Source organism: Tamandua tetradactyla, chromosome 25 (assembly GCF_023851605.1).
Source record: "Tamandua tetradactyla isolate mTamTet1 chromosome 25, mTamTet1.pri, whole genome shotgun sequence".
NCBI classification, from domain to species: Eukaryota; Metazoa; Chordata; class Mammalia; order Pilosa; family Myrmecophagidae; genus Tamandua; species Tamandua tetradactyla.
In genome coordinates this window covers 38,913,730-38,933,088 of record NC_135351.1, presented here as the reverse complement: position 1 = coordinate 38,933,088, position 19,359 = coordinate 38,913,730, and the positions used below count along the sequence as shown (strand labels likewise).

Here is a 19,359-nt window from a genome sequence, read left to right as displayed (position 1 = left end):
GGAGCAGAGACAGACTCCACCGGCTTTCCCATAAGACTTCCCACGCTTTGCTGAGCCCCTGTTTGCGTCTCTGATCCTGCAGTAGGTTGTCAGCTTGTATCCTTAGGACCTGGCACAAGGTGGATACTCAGTAAATGTGTTCTGGATTGAAGGCTTTAGAAGAATTGGTCCAGCAAAGGTATGGAGAGCAAATCAAAGGGAAATGTGCCTGAAGTGTTGGGTGCTGGTTTTCACTTTAAAAATAGCAACCTTTTAAGAAACATAGAAACAGCCTTTCTAAAGAACAAACTAGTGCAGCAGCCCAAGTACAAGGAGCAGAGAGGAACAGAGCCATAGTAACAAAGGTGCAGGTGGAGTCATGTGTCCAAGCCTCCCCTCTCCTCTCCATCGATGTACTTAGTTGGCCACTAAGGATCTTCCAAAAGATTTTTTATTGCGGGTTTGTCATCTTATCATTTTGAGTGTCTTGTCCTTTCACTTTTGCCCTATTGGAACTGCAAGTTACTGTAGTGGACCTCTCTGAGTTTACAGATCATAAACAGAACACTTTATAGTGCATTCCAGAGGAAAAAGGCTGCTGTGTGCATTGACTGTAAACAAAATGTCCCTCTGTCCAACCACCCTGTAGGCGCCAGGTGCCGCCGTACACCGCTCCGTGGACACCGACGGCCTGATGGCCCACACGAGTACCTCACCGCAGCAGATCCCAGAACAGCCCAACTTCGCGGATTTCAGCCAGTTTGAAGTATTTGCCGCATCAAGTGTGAATGAAGAACACAGCGATGAAGCTGAGCAGCATCCTGAGGTCTTGCCGGTTAGTTTTTAAAAGTTTATCCAATTTTCTGCTGGGAATCTTCGTACTGCGGGCCCACAGCCTGTGTGTGAACAGAGGAGCATCTCAAAGAGCAAATGGCAGAGGGGACCACAATGAAGAAGATCCCTTCTGCTGTTTCTTACAGATTCCCCAGGTCAGGGTTCCTCAGCCTCTGTGAGGGTGTCCAACACCCGTGGGCCACAGCAGGCTACTTAGTCTGGATGGGGATCGGGGGGCGGGGAAGGGGTGTGTGGGAGGAGGTGGTGGTCAAGGACAGCCAGCCTCCTGGTCCTGATTAACACACAGCTCTGGGGGTTCATCCTAATGCAAAGCATCTGAGTCTGTGCTTGGGTGAGGGTTTCTGAGAGGCAACCACCCTCAGTCTCTATGCTAATTGCCTTAGTTGGGCTGAGAGATGGTTTACAGGATATCAGAATTGACCTGAAAGTGTTGGCAGTGTTCCTAGAACCAAAGTTCTTAGGGATCCCAGACCTCACTGAGCACAAAGATGGAGCTGGAGGGGCTAGTGGAATGCTGAAATTCAGTACCGATTGTCTCAACCCAGATTGAACCACCATAATAGATCAAAAACTCCATATTAACTTGACTGGCACCATTTAGGTCAAGGTTTATTATAGATCTGATCCCTGGAAAATATTCTTCTAGTCATTTCTTCAAACCTATCATTTTCTACCTGACCTTGGTGATATCAGGGGTTTGGCTGTGTGTCCAGGAAGGAGGGTGGTTCTGTGGGGAGGCCCAGGTGTGCCCATCTCACTCACAGATGTTGGTCCCCCTCCCACCTAGATCTGCCCAGACTTGCTACTGGGGTCTGCCTAACCCCAAGAGTGCAGGGAGGCCTTCAGCGTGGTTCTCAAGTTGCTTCTCACCCTCATGGCAGCTCTCTTGTCAGGATGAATATTTCTTTATTGTTTACTTTATAAATTGTTACATATTAAATATTGATCCATAATTATGTTTTATATATGTGTACTTGAGTGATAATGTATTCATCTCTAGGTTGAAAAATCTTCTGATCCTGCAAGTTCTCTTCGAGTTGCCAAAACAGATAGTAAAATGGAAGAAAAGACAGCTGCTAGCACTCCTGCCAATGTGGTATGCAGAAAGTCTTTGACAATAGTGATCATTTTGTACATAAGAAAAGTTACTTGAGACCATTTTTACTTCCTAAAACTTTAAAAATGACACAAATCTTAGAAGTGAAGTCCAAAGAGATCATCTGACCCCTTCCCCTGCCTTTACTTGAAAAAGATTCTGTCTATTGCAGAACAAGGTCTGCCTGTTTAAAAATTCTAGATAATATCCCATAATCTGAATTAGCAGGATACTACAAGTTCTCAAAATGCATGTGGCTCTTATACCTTCCAAATACATAAAGTAGAACTTTCCTACAGGTCAAATTCAGATTCTTTTATTGCAATCTTGAGTATAATGGGGGAAAATTATCAACCTGCTGAGGTTAGCACTATACTTTGTGTTCGTCACCTTTTCTGTAACTGGCTTTAAGGCAGTTTTTTCCCCAAGCATTTTATTATGAAAGTTTTTAAACATAGAAAAGCTGAAAGAATTTAGCATTCTACACGAGTAAACCCACCACCTTGTTTGTAGTGTTTGACTGTAATTGCCTTATCACAGATCTTTCCATCCATCCTCCTTTCTTTCTGTTAATCTTTATCTTTTGTATGCATTTCACAGTAAATTACAGGTATCAGCATACACCCCCTCCCCAAGAGAGCATAATTTTGGCCTTGTTAATAATTTTTTTCTGTTATCCATACATTCTGAAAAATTATTAAAACAGCATGTTCCTGAAAAGTACTGAACTTCTACTTACTGAACACTTTTTTCTACATTAATATTTTATTAATAATAAATTGTGTTTTTGTCAACTCATCGCAACAATTAAAAATAACACTGATGAAAGGAATGACACTTGATTCTTGTTTTTCTTATTTACAGGTGAAATCATGTTATAGCAGATATCCAAATACCATACTTCATTCTGTTTTTAGCATATCTGTAATCCCCAACAAAATGTCCACTCATTTTCAAGAATCATAATTGTATATCTTAACGAGGGTTGGTGTTTTTAAAAAAGAATTCCCTAGATTTCTTCTTCTTTATGATAACTTGTTTTATTCATTAAAATGATCTATTTTAGGATTTTTGGTTAGCAATCATATGGTGATAATAAATGCTTATTTCTGGAGACTCCCTTTTGAAAATATATTAAACAGGCATACATTGAACAAGTATCATGTTTATGTTAAAACAGTCTTGAATCAGACTCTGATCTCTAGAACTTAGGTTACTCTTTTAAAAACATTTGTATTGTAAATTGCATTCATTATCACATCAACTAGGAAAATTGTTTTCTATTGTAATTTAACTTAGCTCTTGCAGGAAACCATAAATAGTTTTAAATTAGGGCAAATGGGTTTTTAAATTTAGGAAGTCAAGTGACTTAAAGAAAGCAAAAGATGTTGTCGAAATGCTGAATGAGTGTCTTGGGAAAATGCTCAGTAATGGAATTCTTGTCTTCTAGAGCAAAGGCACCACACCTCTTGCTCCACCACCTAAACCTGTTCGGAGAAGGTTAAAATCAGAAGACGAATTAAGGCCAGAAATCGATGAACATACTCAAAAGACTGGTGTCTTAGCTGCTGTTCTTGCCTCACAGCCATCTATTCCTCGGTAGTCAACACTATTTCTAAACACATTTAATTACTAGAAACAAAAAGCGCAGCTGAAAGTGGCAAACTGAAAGAAATTGCAGTCAGAATAGTTCTTTAGTTGAACGGAATTTCTATTTTTTGTTTTTACATGGGCAGACACCAGGAAACGAACCCAGGTCTCCGGCATGGCAGGTGAGAACTCTGCCTGCTGAGCCACTGTGGTCCGCCCTGAGTGGAGTTTCTTAATTGTTCTTCTTGAGAGTTTTCTCTTTTATGAGTTGGTATAATTTTCTTCCCATTTTGTCCCCCTCCATTATTGTTTAGCTGCAATTCCATTTTTACCCCCTTGCACAAGCCATGTTGCAGACTTCTGAAAAATAAATATAGAGAATAATGTCCCTCATTAAGGAATCCATGCAGGACAGTGAGTCAAAGCATAGATTTATTGAAGGTAAAAAGCATGGTGACAGCAGGTAGGAGCCAGCGAAAGTAAAGAAAATGGCTCCAGGGCTCTTTCTGTGAGCTGCATTTTTAAAAGGAAAACTGCACCAGGAGGGGAGGGTGCCCCCTTAGTGGTTTTCTGTCCCTTGATTGGTTACGGGCTTGTTGACTTATGATTTGATTGGTTGCTGGGGTTCTGGCACGCTGCTCTCCTTTGATGTGCAACTGCATGTACCATCAAGGGTTATCATGCAAGAACAGGCCTTGACCACATGCATATCTGGTCTTGCTTCATTTACCTTCTGGTGGGTGTGGTGCCAGCTTGTCTGGTGATTGTTCATCTTGCTGCCATATCTGGTTCTGCCAAAGGAAGCTGAGGGGCCCCTAGGTGAAAAGTCCCTTTTATATGGAAGGTTCTTTTTCTGAAACCTGATGTTCCTGCGTTTTTCTTTGAGTAAAGCTGGGATTGGGTTTGGGTTTGTGCCTTAACTTAGCGCAAAGCAATTTTTAGAAGGAGCAGAGGCATTGTGTTCTTTCTTTGGCTACTTTCTACTGAGTATGGGCATAGTTGGGGTGGGGAGAATTGCTTCAAGGTGACCAGGGGCATATTAATTGGGTTTTGGGATATCTTCTCTTGAAACGGGCTGATAACGTATTTTTGTTGCAACAGGAGCAAATTTTCAAATTTCTGTTGTAGCAGGAGTATGTTTTCAGAATTTTGCTGGTTGATCAGAGCTGCTACTGACCTGTAAACAAATCTAGTAAGACATTGTAAGAGACAGGGGTTAGGAGGAAAATTAGCAAGAGGATAATTAAGGGCCCAGTGAGGAGGAGCAGAATAGCTCGTAAAAGGATAGAGAAGAATGAAAAATTTAAGAGAAAGTTTTCTAGCCAAGAAGAATCTTCATTTGTTAAGTTATTATTTATTATGGCCACATTTTCTTTTAGTATTTTTTAAGTTTTGTTCTATTTGACCTGTATTGATATAAAGCAGCAGGTTTCATTGGTATTGCAGAGGCCCCTCCCACTGTTGCGGTTAGGACGTGTAGGGCTTTTCGATTTCAACTAAACTATTTAAAGATTGTTCTTGTTCTTCTAAAGCTTGGATAGTAGCATTCCATGATCGCTGCATCATTCGCATTATGTTTAAGATAGAGGCTTTTAGTAGGGGGATGCCAACAAACCAGAAAAAGCTTCAATATAAAGTGTAACCTAGCCCTGGGTTCTCTAGAATACAACATCCAGGGTGGCCTAATTCTCTATATTTACATTTTTAAGGTTTATTGAAGTGAGTTTCAAGGAAGGATCCAAAGTTGGAAATTTGCCCTGAGGAAGCCATTTCAGTGTTAAGATTTGGGCTTCAGTGGCTAATATAACAATAGTACAGGTTCCTGTCCATTTGTCAGGAGGTGTTGGGTAAGCTCTGTTTCCACATAAATAATATCCTGCGCCTATCATAGAAAGGGCTAAAGAGAGTCCTTTAAGCAGACCTTGGTGAGTTAATAAGGAAGTTAATTTGCCATTCTTGCCCAGGGATATGTCCTTTTGTTGATGGAAAGGAAAGGGGCTGGTTTGAGATTGCCCTGAGGGGTGGAGCACTTACAGATGGTATGTATTTTAGTGACATGCTGGAGCACCGAGTAAAGTTTAGGATGACTTATGGTTTGAGATAGGAGAGAGGCTAGCCACTTGGTGCTAATATGAAACCAGTCATGCAGGTTAGTTAAAATTTTCCATGCAACTGTTGGGGCAAGATTACTTTATCATTTAAGTAAAAACCATCCCCCTTTAAGGGTGGCACCAAGCTGGGCCAAGTCCATTTGCTCTAAGGTGGAGAAAGTAGGTGCTGGGGTGGGCATTATTAGAAGCTGAGTAGGGGGTTGAGCCTGTCTTTTTGCTTCTTCATCTGCTCTACTACTACCTATTGAGATGGGGGTCCTTTCCACTCTAATAACCCTTACAGTGAATAATTGCTACCTGGGCAGGGGTTTGTGCTGCCTCAAGGAATCGAAGAATGAGAGTTTTATTAATAACTGGAGGATTTTTAGAAGTAAGGTATCCTCTCTGTTTCCATATAGCTAAATGTGAATGAATAATATAGAAAGCATACTTGGAATTAGTATAAATGTTAGTGAGGGGAGTGGCTGCTAATTTAAGAGGCCAGGAGAGGGCTGTGAGCTCTGCCTGTTGAAAAGTGGTGCCAGGAGGCAGAGGGGAAGCCTTTATGTTGGGAAATGGATGAAGAAAATGATCTATAGTTTCTATACAGTTGTGTATAGGTTTTTGATGCTTTGGAGGAGTGAGGAATTTTGCTGGGTTAGGGTTTGTTGATGAATAGGATATTTTAACATGGGAATTATAAAGGAGCTGTGCATATAGAGATTGAATACAAGAGTTAGAGGTGCTAGAAATAGCTTGGTGAATTAAAAGGGAAGGGAGGTTATGAGAAGAGGGCAAATAATTGGGCATATGGCACAAGTTTAAGAGATCCTTTTATAAGGAATGCTGCAGAAGCTAAGACTCTGAGACAAAGTGGGCACCTAAGAAAGGGGAGTCTAAGGCTTTGGAGAAATAAGCAATAACATGGGTGGTGAGTAAAACTAGGTATGGCCCTGTCCAAGATGGGGTTAGACATTTTGGTTGAAGATTTTTTAGATATACATAGTCATAATTCCTAAGAATTACCCAGATATCCTTAGGGGAAGAGAATGTTTCCTCCACACATGCAGAATGATTTGAGGCAATTTATTGACATAGTTTATTTTTGTTAACAGAAGGGTTGCTTTAAGTTTTGTTAAAATATCTTGCCCCCATAAAGGTGTGGGACAGCTAGGAATTATTAAAAGGCTATGAGAAAAGTTATAATTTTCTATACTGCAGGCTGGGGGTAATGTTTTAAGAGGAACTGAGCGTTGACCTGGGATACCTATGACTGAAATTGAGGAGGGAATGAGCTGCCCCGAATGCTCAGGTAGGACAGAGTATGTGGTGCCTGTGTCTATAATGAAAACAATGGGTTTACCTGCCACCTTTAAGGTTACCCTGGGTTCCGTGGCAGTGACGATCACAGTCCGGGCTATGCCAAAGCCCGGGCCTTGTCAGTCATCTGCGGCTAGTCCGAGGAGGCCACCCAGTTCTGGGGCTGGTGACACCTGTTGAAGAGGGGAAAGCTGTCCGAACCCATAGTGAGACACCATGGTATAGTCGACTCTCCAGTGGCCTGTTCAGTGGCACCATGGGCAGGGGCCGGGCAGTGGGCCCCGTGGTCTCTGGATTAGTTGTTGGGTGTGTTGTTTGACACAATGGCCATTGGAGAGTTTTGACTGAGTACTCAGATTTTTAGGCCAAGAGACTGGGGCACTGCATTGGGGCGCCACACTGGGGTGGACCGGGGTGTCCCCAGGACACCAAACAAAACTCTCAAGTAGAGGATGTGGGCAGAAAGGCATCACTTACCTAGGGCCAAATTAGTAGTAAATGTTTGAGAGTCATGGAGGTGGGCCAGCATCACTTCAAGATGATTTGAGCTGATGAACTCAAACCGTCAAGTGCATGGAAACCTGAATAACTGTGTGGTTTGGGGAACAGTGTCAACTGGAAGGCTGTCCCGTCACCCCAAGGTGCTGAGAAACTCAAGCATCAGTCTAACCTCCAAACAGCGTAGACTGGGTGACTGTCCCATTCCCTGAGGGGCCAGGAAACTCAAGCCTGGGGCTAATCTCTGTTCCCAGGTTTTGGCACCAGATGTTGGGTCGAAGTCATTAAGGAATCTGCACAGGACAGTGAGCCAAAGCATAACAGATTTATTGAAGGGAAAAAGCAGGGAGAAAACATGTGGGAGCCAGAGAAAGGAAAGAAAATGGCTCCATGGCTCTTTCTGAGAGCTGCATTTTTTTTAGAAGGAAAACTGCACCAGGAGGGGAAGGTGCCCACTTAGTGGTTTTCTGTCCCTTGATTGGATGCAGGCTTGTTGACTTATAATCTGATGGGTTGCTGGGCTTCTGGTGCTCTGCTCTCTTTTGATGTGCAGCTGCATGTACCATCAGGGGTTATCAAGCAAGAACAGGCCTTGACCACATGCTTCATTCAACTTCTGGTGGGTCTGGTGTTGGCTTGTTTGTTTCATCTTCCTGCCACATCTGGTTCTACCAAAAGAAGCTGAGGGGCGCCCCCAGGTCAAAAAGTTCCTTTTATATGTGAAGTTCTTTCTCTGAGACCCGAGAAATAATATTAGTGTTTTATCCATGGTTGTTCTAGACCAGAAGTCCTCAGATTAGGGCTCATGGTCCACATTCAACTCTTGTCCAGGCTTTGATTGTCCATGAGCTAAGAATGGCTTTTACATTTTTGTTTAATAAGAAAAACAAGAATATGCCACAGAGGTGGTAGAGCCTGCAAAGTCTAAAGTGTTTACTGTTTGATCATTTATAGAAAACATTTGCCAATGCCTACTCTAGACCATCTCTCTAACGTAAACTGAATTGGTTTTATAGAAAAATAAGAATTAAAACAATAACAACATTAAACTTAAGCTTCAGTAGCTTGGTTGCTTCTGATTGAAACTGAGCAGGTGGGGTTGAACTCTGCTAATAAGGAGAAAAAGGATTGCTCCCTTTACTTTCCGTGTTTAGAAATAGATTAGGGAAGAAAGGAGAGAATTTAAAGATAAGAAATGAAGGTTATGTTTTTTGCCCCTTTATCTCCTCAGATCTATGGGGAAAGATAAGAAGGCTATTCAGGCATCAATTAGACGCAATAAGGAAACCAACACAGTTTTGGCCAGATTGAATAGTGAATTGCAGCAACAATTAAAGGTAATGTAATTCTTTAGTCTTCATTTGGGAAGTTCCATAGACTCAGAGCATCTCAGAGTTGAAGGGGAAATTAGAGGAGATATAATAATTCTTATGCTTGTCTGAAACTTTCCATGTAGCAAGATAAATGTGTACCTAAAATATTTTGTAAACCTTTGACTCTTTTAGAACTAAAAGGAACTTTTTTATACTGAGTTCTGGTATCCATTGCCTTAATCCTACACATATATTTAAGGCATCATTGTTCCCATTAATCTTCCTTAACTTTCATTAAAAAAAAAAAAAGACCTAAAAGAGAAGAAATTTGATTTCAGATACCTCTAAGATCACATACATGGCACTCAGTGCTCTATTTAATTCATGGAGGATTTGACAATAGCTAATTTATCCCTTTAACAAAGATAACCCAGATTCAATTAAAGGGACTTAAACAAATCCAAAGAAGAATAAGGGTGGGGGATATTTAGGTCTTCTTGCAAGTGGAAAAAGAAAAAGATGAGAAGTGTTAAATAGAAATGGTGCTCCTCGACAGTGTGTATTCTGTATTCCCTTTATCATTTGGCACCTCTGTCATCTAATACTTCAGAGGTATGGGCTTGCTTTTCTTACTTACTGTTAAACCCTGATTTCTTTGATTTTTTTAAGAAAAAATAATTACCCCCCAAATCACTTATGACTCACCAATATTATTAAGCACTCATGTAGAGCACTCATGTGTCATGTAAAACAGTACTTCTCAAACCTTAATCTGTATTCAGATAACCTGGGATCATGTTAAAATGAATATTCTTATTCAGTAATCTAGAGTGGGGCCTAAGAATCAGGTGATAGAGATGCTGCTGGCTTGTTGACCCCACTTTGAGGAGCAAGGTTATAAACTGCAAAGAGGAGAAGAAAAGATTTCATGGAAATGCAGAGTGAATGCTTCTAGATTCATTCTCACAACATCCTTTTCATATCCCTCATCTAGCATTTATCACATTGTCCTGTGATTATCTGTGACCCGTTTGTCTCTCTGCCCTACTAAATTGAACTCTTTGAGGTCAGATCATAATCATTTCTGTTTAGGGTGACCATATAATATATTGTCCAAAACAGAACACTTATGTGAGAAGAGGAGCAGGGTGTGTACTAACCATTAGGACAGCAGCATAAACTGGGACTTATGTTGCCTTTTCTCTGTCCTCCAAACCTAGCACATGTTAGGCATTTCATAAATGTCTGTTGAATGAATGATATCCTTGTATAATGCTTTGATCAAAGGAGAAGACATCTGTAGCTGGTGAATGATTTTAAATTTCATCTGTTGCACCATGCTTTGAAAATTAAAATGTTAATGCAGGTTTTTCTGAAGAGCAAGGGAAAGCCATAGAAACAAGTACAAAGGAGTTGTTTTTAAAATCCCTTTTTTCATTACCTTTAAAAACAGAAAATAGGAAGTAAGGTACCAAATAAGAAGAGGTAATTCTGTTAAAATGAAATATTGACAATATAATAAAGAAGGAAAGAAAAGAAAGTAGAATTTGGTGGCTATCTGAAAAGATGACTCAGAATTGACAGTGATTAGAAATTCTGACTGCAAGATGAATTTGTTCTTTGTGAGACTGAAACTCAAAGTGAGATCCAGAAATTGCTTTAGAGAAGTATCTATGTTAACTGATCCATCTTTAGTTAACTCAGAGGGCAGGCCAGGCTTTATGCAAAATTCATGCATTAATGTTCATCAGTTGCAAATATTGGCTTTCCTAATGATTAGATTAAAATTATTACCCTGATTTGTGTAATAAGAATTAGTCATTAGGATCATATTTTAAATATTATAAACATATAAAGAAGCTGCCTTTTGAAAGTAAAGTATCTTTAAAAATACAAACATAAGTCCTCTGTATTCTTGACATGTTGACGTTGTTTTCTGGAAACAAAACTGTTGTTTGATGTGCCTTTATTTTTATGTACTTTTAAGCATGACTTTGTCTTTGCATCTTTTCAGGATGTTCTTGAGGAGAGAATTTCCCTGGAGGTTCAACTGGAACAACTTCGACCATTCTCTCACCTATAAGCCAATTGCCGTTAACTGTGAACATGCCCATTTTTAAGTGGTTTTGGGTTCAAAGCCAATTTGGAGACCCAAAACATTCAGTTCACTGCTTAATTCAACTTTAAATTTTATGATTCTGTTTTTCCCTATACATTCACCATTGTATTTAAGTACCTTTTATTTTTTAATTTCAACAATAAAAGGGTCAGGATGACTTTTCTTGGAGGGTGTGATGTGTTTATTGGCGCCCCCCTCCCCACCTGTTCAGCGCTCTTGAGAACACAGAGCACTGGCCACTAGGTCCAGCTGGCCACAGCCTCCCACTGGTTGGTTGACACTTAAGTGCAGACTCAGAAAAGCTTTGCAAAAGGAAAACTAAATTAGTTCATCCATTTGTCTTCTTTCAGGTTTAATATTTTACATAAAACATGTACATTTGTTCTGTACAAACCTTTAAAGTGACTTTCCTCTTCAGCTGTTGGCTCAGAGCTTGCCCCTGTATAAGGCGTCCTTGCCACAGCATGTGACTGCAGTCCCCCTGCGGACAGTGTCTCCATTCTGCAGGGCCACAGGCACCTGTAGGCTTCTTGTCTGCCTCAACTTAGGGGCCAGATCACATATTTTCTTGGCAAAAATATCCATTTCACCAGTGACTTCAGAATTTTTGCGTGAGATTTTAATTCAGCAGCTATCATATAAACTCATGCAGCAGCTGTGAAACCAGGCCTTTCTTAATGGTCTCCTCAAGGAACCGGGGAGAGTGAAACTAACAGAACTGCCCCTTTTCCATGATTATTCTCTTAACACTTGAGAGAACTTTATGCCCATCAGTCTTTTCAGAGATTATTTTTAAGTAACATGTTTTAAAATTGGTTAAGGCATTAATTATTCTCAGAAAAACATCGACATTCCTTTGATTTCTAGTTTATCTCCACCGATCTTATCTTTTCATTCCTTTCCGGTATAAACAGGTTTTTCCCATTTACTAGAGTTTCTGGAATGTGTCCTATTCAAGATGATAAACTGTCTTAGGATTTGCTTTATATTAAATGATAGACACCTTTTGATTCCATATATAAATTTGTATTCATTGCTGACTAACAGCAGATGGTTAGTAAAGAAATAGATAGGCATTAAACTGCATGGATTTATCAGAATCGGAATTTGCAATGTATGATTTTTTACTTAATAAAACAGCACAGTATTTTAACTTGTACATTTTTAAACAAGATTTACAGTTTTAAGAATTAGGAGAAATTTGTATTTTCATTAGGGGAAGAAGAACATGTTTAAATAGCTCAGAATCACAATCCTAGATTGTCCTGGTACATTTTATTATGAAATTATGAAGAAATGAAACAAAAAGGAAACTGACAACCCAAAACATCCAAGAGTAATATAACTTTCTTTTACTATTAACTAGGCAAGATTATTATTCCTACTGTATGCATCAGCTTAAGTTTCCAAGTAGCTAACAGGTATTAGGTTCAGTTTGTTAAAAATAATCGAGTAAGACATTAAAGGCCAAAAAACTAGTCAACACCTGTTTTGCTGTTTCTCTATTTTAAGACCGAGCCATATTAATTTTTTTCACTTTTACTCGGCTGAATTCCATTCAGGTGAGTTTTGCTAGCTTTCCGTTTATTTTTTTTCTTTTAAGTTTTTTCTTCAAAAACCTTCTAATTTAATATGTCACAAATATTTTTAAAGCTTTTTATTTGGAAGGTCTAAGGGTTCAATTTTAGAAACCAAAAAAAAAAAAAAAAAACACTTTAGGGCAGGCCATGGTGGCTCAACAGACAGAGTTCTTGCCTGCCATGCCGGAGACCTGGGTTTGATTCCCGGTGCCTGCCAATGCAAAAAAAAAAAAAAAAAGCTTTAAAATTATAGAAAACGTTTTAGTACTTTGGGTTTAGTGCTATATTTTTAGTAGTCTCTAAAGAACATTCGTATTAAGGATACATATGACAGTTTTTTTTTAGTAAATTGTCATTTTAAATCAATTATTATTTAATGAAAATGTTAAAGACGATTGGTAAATCACCAACAATGAAAACCTTTCTAGTGATAATTTAAGAAATATTTCATTCTGATTTTTTCATTGGATCATAAAATAAAACTTTAGACACATACTGTGCTTCTTCTGTTTTAGATTTCATGGGTCAAATACTCTAAATACTGTCCATGAAAAATAACTACCAAAAGAAGTCATTCGAAATTTTGGACTCAAGTTCTCCTATCACACCCCACGTGATTGGGTATGGGTGGCGGCATTTAAGGACTGGAAGGAGCCTTATGCGTCACCCTAGTTCTCATTATTCATATCAGATAGTAACTCAGCCACTTGCTGAACCTTCCAGAACAGATAATAAACATGACTAGACTTTGCCAGGGAAACTCTGCATCCCGATGTTTCCTTGAAGCCCAGTCTCACATCTCCATGCTACTTCTGATCGCCTTCTGGAGTACTGACAACCATAGGAATTTGTTATCCTCAGCCTCTGTAGCACAAATCCATTCACGTTTTGGACTTCGAAGAATAAATGCATTCTTGATATCTGTAAAAAAATATTTGAAGTATGTCAAATAATCTTTGTAATAAGCAAAAGAAATTAAATATTTTTAAATATTTTAAAATTCCTAAAAATACACAAGGAGTGACCAAGTCATCTTTATGAACTTTTTGAAGACTAAAACTAGGGATCAAAAACATACAAATACAGTTTTGAATATGACTTCTTGAAATTATTGAATAATTCAGTTATATCCTAATCTAAAATAATTTCATCTTTATATTACACTTCTTTAATTAAAATTAGCAATTATTTTTAAAGACTAAGTGATAGATGTTGCAATGTTCTCTAATTTCTTGATTCTGTCAATTCCTCAGCCTCTACTGAAGAAGGTGGAATCAGTAGGGTCTTTCCTAAGCGTTACCTTAGATAGAGATGCTGAGAGCTGGATTTAGGCAGCCTTGGCTGGATGTCCACTGTCCATTAGATAATAACAGTGTTTTGACATAGGCATAGCTGATGACTTTGGGAGGGGAGGTGAAAGGTGGTGTGTTTCACAATATTTTTAACCATACCCAGTGGTTATGGGTAACTAACCTTTTACCTGAATGTGTCTTCTGGGTGAAATATTTATTCTCAACATAGTGTTCCTTTCTTTATCAGGCTCAGATTTAAAATGGAGCTGAAACTAATGGGAAACAGACCCTCCTTTTAAGGTTAGTTCCTTTTCTGAGATCTTGATTCCAGCTTTAACCTTAAGTTCTGCCTTTACATGCATTTAAAATACTGGAATGAGGGCTGTTACATTCAGATTCTCCGGCCTAACAAATACAGGAAAGAGATACGAATCCTTTTAAGCCTGGAAAGTAGAGTGTAGGATAACAACTAAAAATCGGCACAGCAGTTTCAGGTAGGATTTGTTTTTGTGACAAATGTTTATTTGAATTACTATGAAAAAGAATGTTAGAATTACTAAGCATCCTTTGCAAATCTGCTGGTTACTGTATGGAACACCAACCTGCCCCAACGTAAATATGAATTCAGGTATAGCCAGATACTCACCGGACCTAGAAGAATGGAAAAGTTCTGGATAAACGTGTGAAACGGTACTTCAAGACTAGCACCTGGAGGCTGTGCGGGATGGTGGGAAGAGCCTGGTCAAGCCAGTCTGTTTCTAGGGCTCCTCACAATGATGTGGTCATGGCTGCTTCCGTGAAGCTGGCAGCTGTGTCCCTAACGTCTAGTATGTGTGGGTGAACGCCAGCAGACCTTTAGCTATTTCCCAGGTAGATGAAAGTTGATGTGGCCTAATGAAATTCTGATATTTTGGAAATTGTTTGTAAATTGGCAAATTATAATTCCAGTCCTTTTCCTACTTTTTAAATCATTATGAGCTTTATATCATATAGCTTTCTAAAGAGGTATTTTCCTCTTGGAAGGAAACACATACATACATTTGGAATCTGGAATATCTTCTACAAGTAACCTATGAAGGGCTACAGATGCAATGAACTTATAGGTTGTTTTTGAAGTCCTCTCAAATGGGGTATGAGATGTAGCCCGACTAGAAACAAGCAGCACATCATTGAAGAGGAAAAGGCCGAGATCATGGATGTGTTCATAGAGCCTGTGTTAAATGGAGAGGGGAGAGATTGTAATGCGTGCACAAATGCTTTACTATTCAGTTAACCATTTCTCTACTGGTAAGCTACTCAAGGCTTTACCCTACTGTAGACCTATTGGCTGGCTCATAAAATCCTCAGTAGGACTGTCTTCCTGATGGGGTTAGCTTCCCCTGAATCTCAGGCAACACCAGGGGCCCTCAAGTCTCCTGGGACAGGTTGGAGCTTGTCCATTGGGTAAGTATTTTTAATTAATGTTAGGAAAATGAACATTGAATAATCCCTCACCTATGAAGTAAAACATACATTATAACTATAGGGGGTTTTAGCATTTAAGTTTGATATTAGCATTTGACATATTTGGGCAATCTGGGGAAAGAAATATGGAGGGGTTAATCTTCAAGGGTAACAGATCGGGGTAGAGAAAGACTCAAGAGCCACTGTGGCACAAAAAAGAGAAGAAGCACACTGAGCCAAGGAAATTAAAAATATTCATATTTTGATTATAGGGAAGTTATTAGGTGTCATGGCTTCTTTTTTTTTTATATTAAAAAATAACATACAACACCCCGCCTGGAGATCCTGCTCGCCTGCAGCCCATGCTTTGAGTAGTCCTAGAATCCTTACAACAATGTCTAGGAAATGGGCAAAAAAAACAGTGTTTCAGTTTGCTAATGCTGCCAGAATGCACTATACCAGAAATGGATTGGTTTTTACAAAGGGGATTTATTAGGTTACAAATTTACTGTTTTAAGGCCATGAAAATGTCCAAAATAAGGCATCAACAAGAGGATACCTTCGCACAAGAAAGGCTAATCACGTCTGGGGTTTCTCTGTCAACTGGGAAAGCATATGGCTGGCATCTCCTGGTCCTTTGCTCCTGGGTTGCATTGCTTTCAGCTTCTGATTCCGGTGGCTTTCATTCTGAGATTCTTTGTATTAGCAACTTTCTGTGTCAGCTCTCTAAGTATCTGGTCTTGGTTTCATCTCTCTGCTCTCTGTTGGCTCTGAGTTTCCTTTATGTTTCCTGCCTTTTATTTTCTTCATACAGGGCTCCAGTAAAAGGATTAAAACCCACCTTGAATTGGGTGGGTCACATCTCCATGGAAACAGTCTAATCTAAAGGCCCCGCCCACAATAGGTCTGCACTCACAAGATTGGATTAGACAAACATGGCTTTTCTGGGGTGCAAAACAGTTTTAAACCAGCACAACCAGGGAGTGGAAAAGGTTCGAGGTGTGCTGTTGTTTGGGTTCGACTCTTTGGGGAGGTAGAAAGTAAGGGTCCTGTATGGTGTGGGGAAGAAGGAAATGCAGCAGCACCCACCCCATGGAGCCCTTATTCCCTGGAGTCAATCCTGCCCTCCCACTTCTCTCTCGTACCCGGGGCCCTCTGTAGTTATGAGGGAGGTTGGAGGGATGGATGCCTTCTATTTCCTGAGGTCTGATATCCTCAAAGAAACGGTGCATGTTCATGATCAAGGCAATGGGACATTTTCAGAACAGTGAAGAGGACAGAACCAGTGAAGGAGAGGGCACAAGAAAAGTGGGGATGCCTCTTAGATCTGTGTGGTCAGTGGCCACTTCGAAGGGGCAAAAGAGCTCTACCCATGGTCTCACTTTTTCTTTTGTTTTGGAGGATACAATATTCTTACCATATTGCTGATAAGAACAATTACTTTGTGTATCAAAATTAGAAACATGTTTAATGCTGCTATCTGAAATATTGGGGGATGTGCAAAGGGGGTGCTTTGAAGACATGACTTCCACAGGGGTGTTCACTTTGCTAAATGGATGCTCCTTGTTTTCCTTGGGAAGGAACAGCACTGAGCCTAGAGGGAAATGAAAGAGCATGCCAGGTGCGCAGCCCGTGTGTGGGGGTGGACCCGTGGTGTGTGATGGCCCGTGGAAGGGAGCTGAGGCCATGAGGGAGGGAAAAGGAAACACACAGACACGTCAACCTAGGGGGGAGAGCGCCATTTTATATACATATACATATATATATATATAATTTTTTTAATCTAGAAAAAAAAGTCCTCAAAAACTATTTACTGCAGAGGGTTGGCATATGGGAACTCTGTGCTTTCTGTGCAATTTTTGTGTAAATGTAAAACTGCTCTAAAAATAAAGTTTAGTATTAACAAAAAATAAATGTGAGCATGGGAATATGATGGCTCAGAAAAGAGGACGAGATCGCAACTTAGGCCACTTTGAAAAGACTCCTTGTAAGTACTGAAGCTTCTAGCCACAGCATTTTTTGTAGCGCTGTAAGTGCTGAATGGAAAGTATACTTGTGCTAGTTTAAAAATCAGTTCCAATGTCCCTTTAAAAATATAAAATCTATTTGCTAAATCAAGTTTTCCAACGTGTTTCTGGAAGGCTCTCTTGCTCATGCTCAAAGCAGCAGCCCCTAGGGTAGAGATTTTCCCTGGATTTAGAGTCTCTCACTTATTTACAAACAGGCCCAGGCTCAGCAAAATGTTGAGTTGCTATCTGCCACAGTGGTCCGCCCAAGAGACAGGTAGGAATTATCAACCACTAGAAATACACAAACCTTTAAAAGAATTTTTAGGATGTAAGCTTTGTCGTAGACAGAAAGCAGCAGGCAGCTGGGCCTGAACTCACACTCACCTGGCCCCCACTTCTGTGCTCACCTTGCCTCCACCTCCACACTCTGCCTGGATTCCCACTCTGCGCTCACCTGGCCCCACCTCCACACTCTGCCTGGATTCCCACTCTGCGCTCACCTGGCCCCACCTCCACGCTCTGCCTGGATTCCCACTCTGCGCTCACCTGCCCCCACCTCCACGCTCTGCCTGGATTCCCACTCTGCGCTCACCTGGCCGCCACCTCCACGCTCTGCCTGGATTCCCACTCTGCGCTCACCTGCCCCCACCTCCACGCTCTGCCAGGGTTCCCACTCTGCGCTCACCTGGCCCCCACCTCCACGCTCTGCCGGGGTTCCCACTCTGCGCTCACCTGGCCGCCACCTCCACGCTCTGCCTGGATTCCCACTCTGCACTCACCTGCCCCCACCTCCACGCTCTGCCTGGATTCGCACTCTGTGCACACCTGCCCCCACCTCCACGCTCTGCCTGGACTCCCACTCTGCGCTCACCTGGCCCCCACCTCCACGCTCTGCCTGGATTCGCACTCTGCGCTCACCTGGCCCCACCTCCACGCTCTGCCGGGGTTCCCACTCTGCGCTCACCTGGCCGCCACCTCCACGCTCTGCCTGGGTTCCCACTCTGCGCTCACCTGGCTCCCATGTCCGTGCTCTACCATTTGCTCTATCTGTATTATAGCTCTGAACTGTGTTGGTGATTGATTTGTTCAGCAGTTGCTGCATGACCCAGCTCAGGTTTCATCTGCGAGTGCTGTCCAGGCACAGGGGGGCTGGGTTCCATCCCATGTCCCCTGCCCCACCAGCAGATGTAATGGCTCCATCAAGTGAGAGAAGTGGGAATATGTGATCACCGGAAAGCCTCGTGCTCACGCTGGGCAGTGCTACATGTATGAGCTCAGAGTAGCTTTTCCTCAAAGTAGAAATCCCTGATGCAAATCATGGGAAGGGCATTTCTTGGATTTCATGTGGCTTTCTAAAATGACCAAAAATAAGGTTGCTGGATAAAGAGTCTCTGTGATATCTTTTGGAACATGAGCCTGTTTTGCATTTACTTCAATTCAAATATGAATTTAAATGACAGTTACATCTCTTGCTTGGAAAATCACTGAGAAAGTGTCTACTTAAGTGTAAATGCATGTCATAATTAGAGTGTAAAATCAGTTGTATTTCCCCATTATCCTCAAAGCTCAAATGCACTCTCATCTGGTGTCCCGAAACTGAAGGTGGAAGTCTGAATTCTAATAACCAAAACCTGTGACCCTACAGTGGGTTTGGAATTGCAGGTTGGTGGCTGGTTGCCTTCCATCACTGTAGCTCTTTTTTTGTTGCTACTAACAACAACAAAAACAAAATCCCACCAAACCAAACAAAACAAACCCCTCTGTTGCGGAAAAGGGACACAACTGTGTGATCTCACTTTCACTGAAGACCTCGTGGAGGTGGGGGTGGGGAGATGGGACTGATTTCTTCCATCTACCTGCCCTCAACCTCCCCGCCCCCCCACCACCCCGCACTGTGCCTTTAGGAAACATTCACAGAAAAAGTCACGGAAATTATGGACAAATCGATTTTTATTTCCCTTGGTGGCATTGGACAAATTAAGAGTTCATTTTACTCCGTTTGATTGCTAGTCGTTGCTATTTGCCATTGATACTGAGAACATAATTTGATGAATGGTGTTCTAAAGCAAGGGTCACAAAACTACAGTCTACTGTCTTTTCTGAAAATCCCATTGTATGGGGACACAGCCGTGCTTGCTCGTTTAGGCAAAGCATCATTCATGAACCATGTGCTAT

General features: G+C 41.0%; 2 protein-coding genes across 9 annotated transcripts in view; one reads left to right on the top strand and one right to left on the bottom strand.

Annotated features, from left to right (window-relative positions):
- Positions 1-11,028, top strand: part of REPS1 (RALBP1 associated Eps domain containing 1) — an 87,325-nt gene extending 76,297 nt beyond the window's left edge. For 5 of the 8 annotated variants that reach the window (XM_077143303.1, XM_077143300.1, XM_077143299.1 and 2 more), the window contains 6 exons: positions 629-814; positions 1,835-1,930; positions 3,381-3,529; positions 3,667-3,702; positions 8,660-8,765; positions 10,756-11,028. In XM_077143303.1, the coding sequence (XP_076999418.1) occupies positions 629-814; positions 1,835-1,930; positions 3,381-3,529; positions 3,667-3,702; positions 8,660-8,765; positions 10,756-10,824 (642 nt within the window). In that variant the 3' untranslated portion in view covers positions 10,825-11,028. Of the gene's footprint in view, positions 1-628; positions 815-1,834; positions 1,931-3,380; positions 3,530-3,666; positions 3,703-6,831; positions 6,923-8,659; positions 8,767-10,755 lie in introns of those variants that run through there. The other 3 variants (XM_077143302.1, XM_077143305.1, XR_013168540.1) reach the window with 2 other exon arrangements.
- A 302-nt stretch (positions 11,029-11,330) lies between these two features.
- The window catches only part of ECT2L (epithelial cell transforming 2 like), a 73,173-nt gene continuing 65,144 nt past the window's right edge, over positions 11,331-19,359 (bottom strand). Inside the window, exons 20-22 of the mRNA XM_077143310.1 lie at positions 14,771-14,943; positions 13,238-13,361; positions 11,331-12,651 (exon numbers count right to left, since the gene is read on the bottom strand). Coding sequence (XP_076999425.1) covers positions 12,576-12,651; positions 13,238-13,361; positions 14,771-14,943 — 373 coding nt within the window. The 3' untranslated portion in view covers positions 11,331-12,575. The remainder of the gene's footprint in view (positions 12,652-13,237; positions 13,362-14,770; positions 14,944-19,359) is intronic.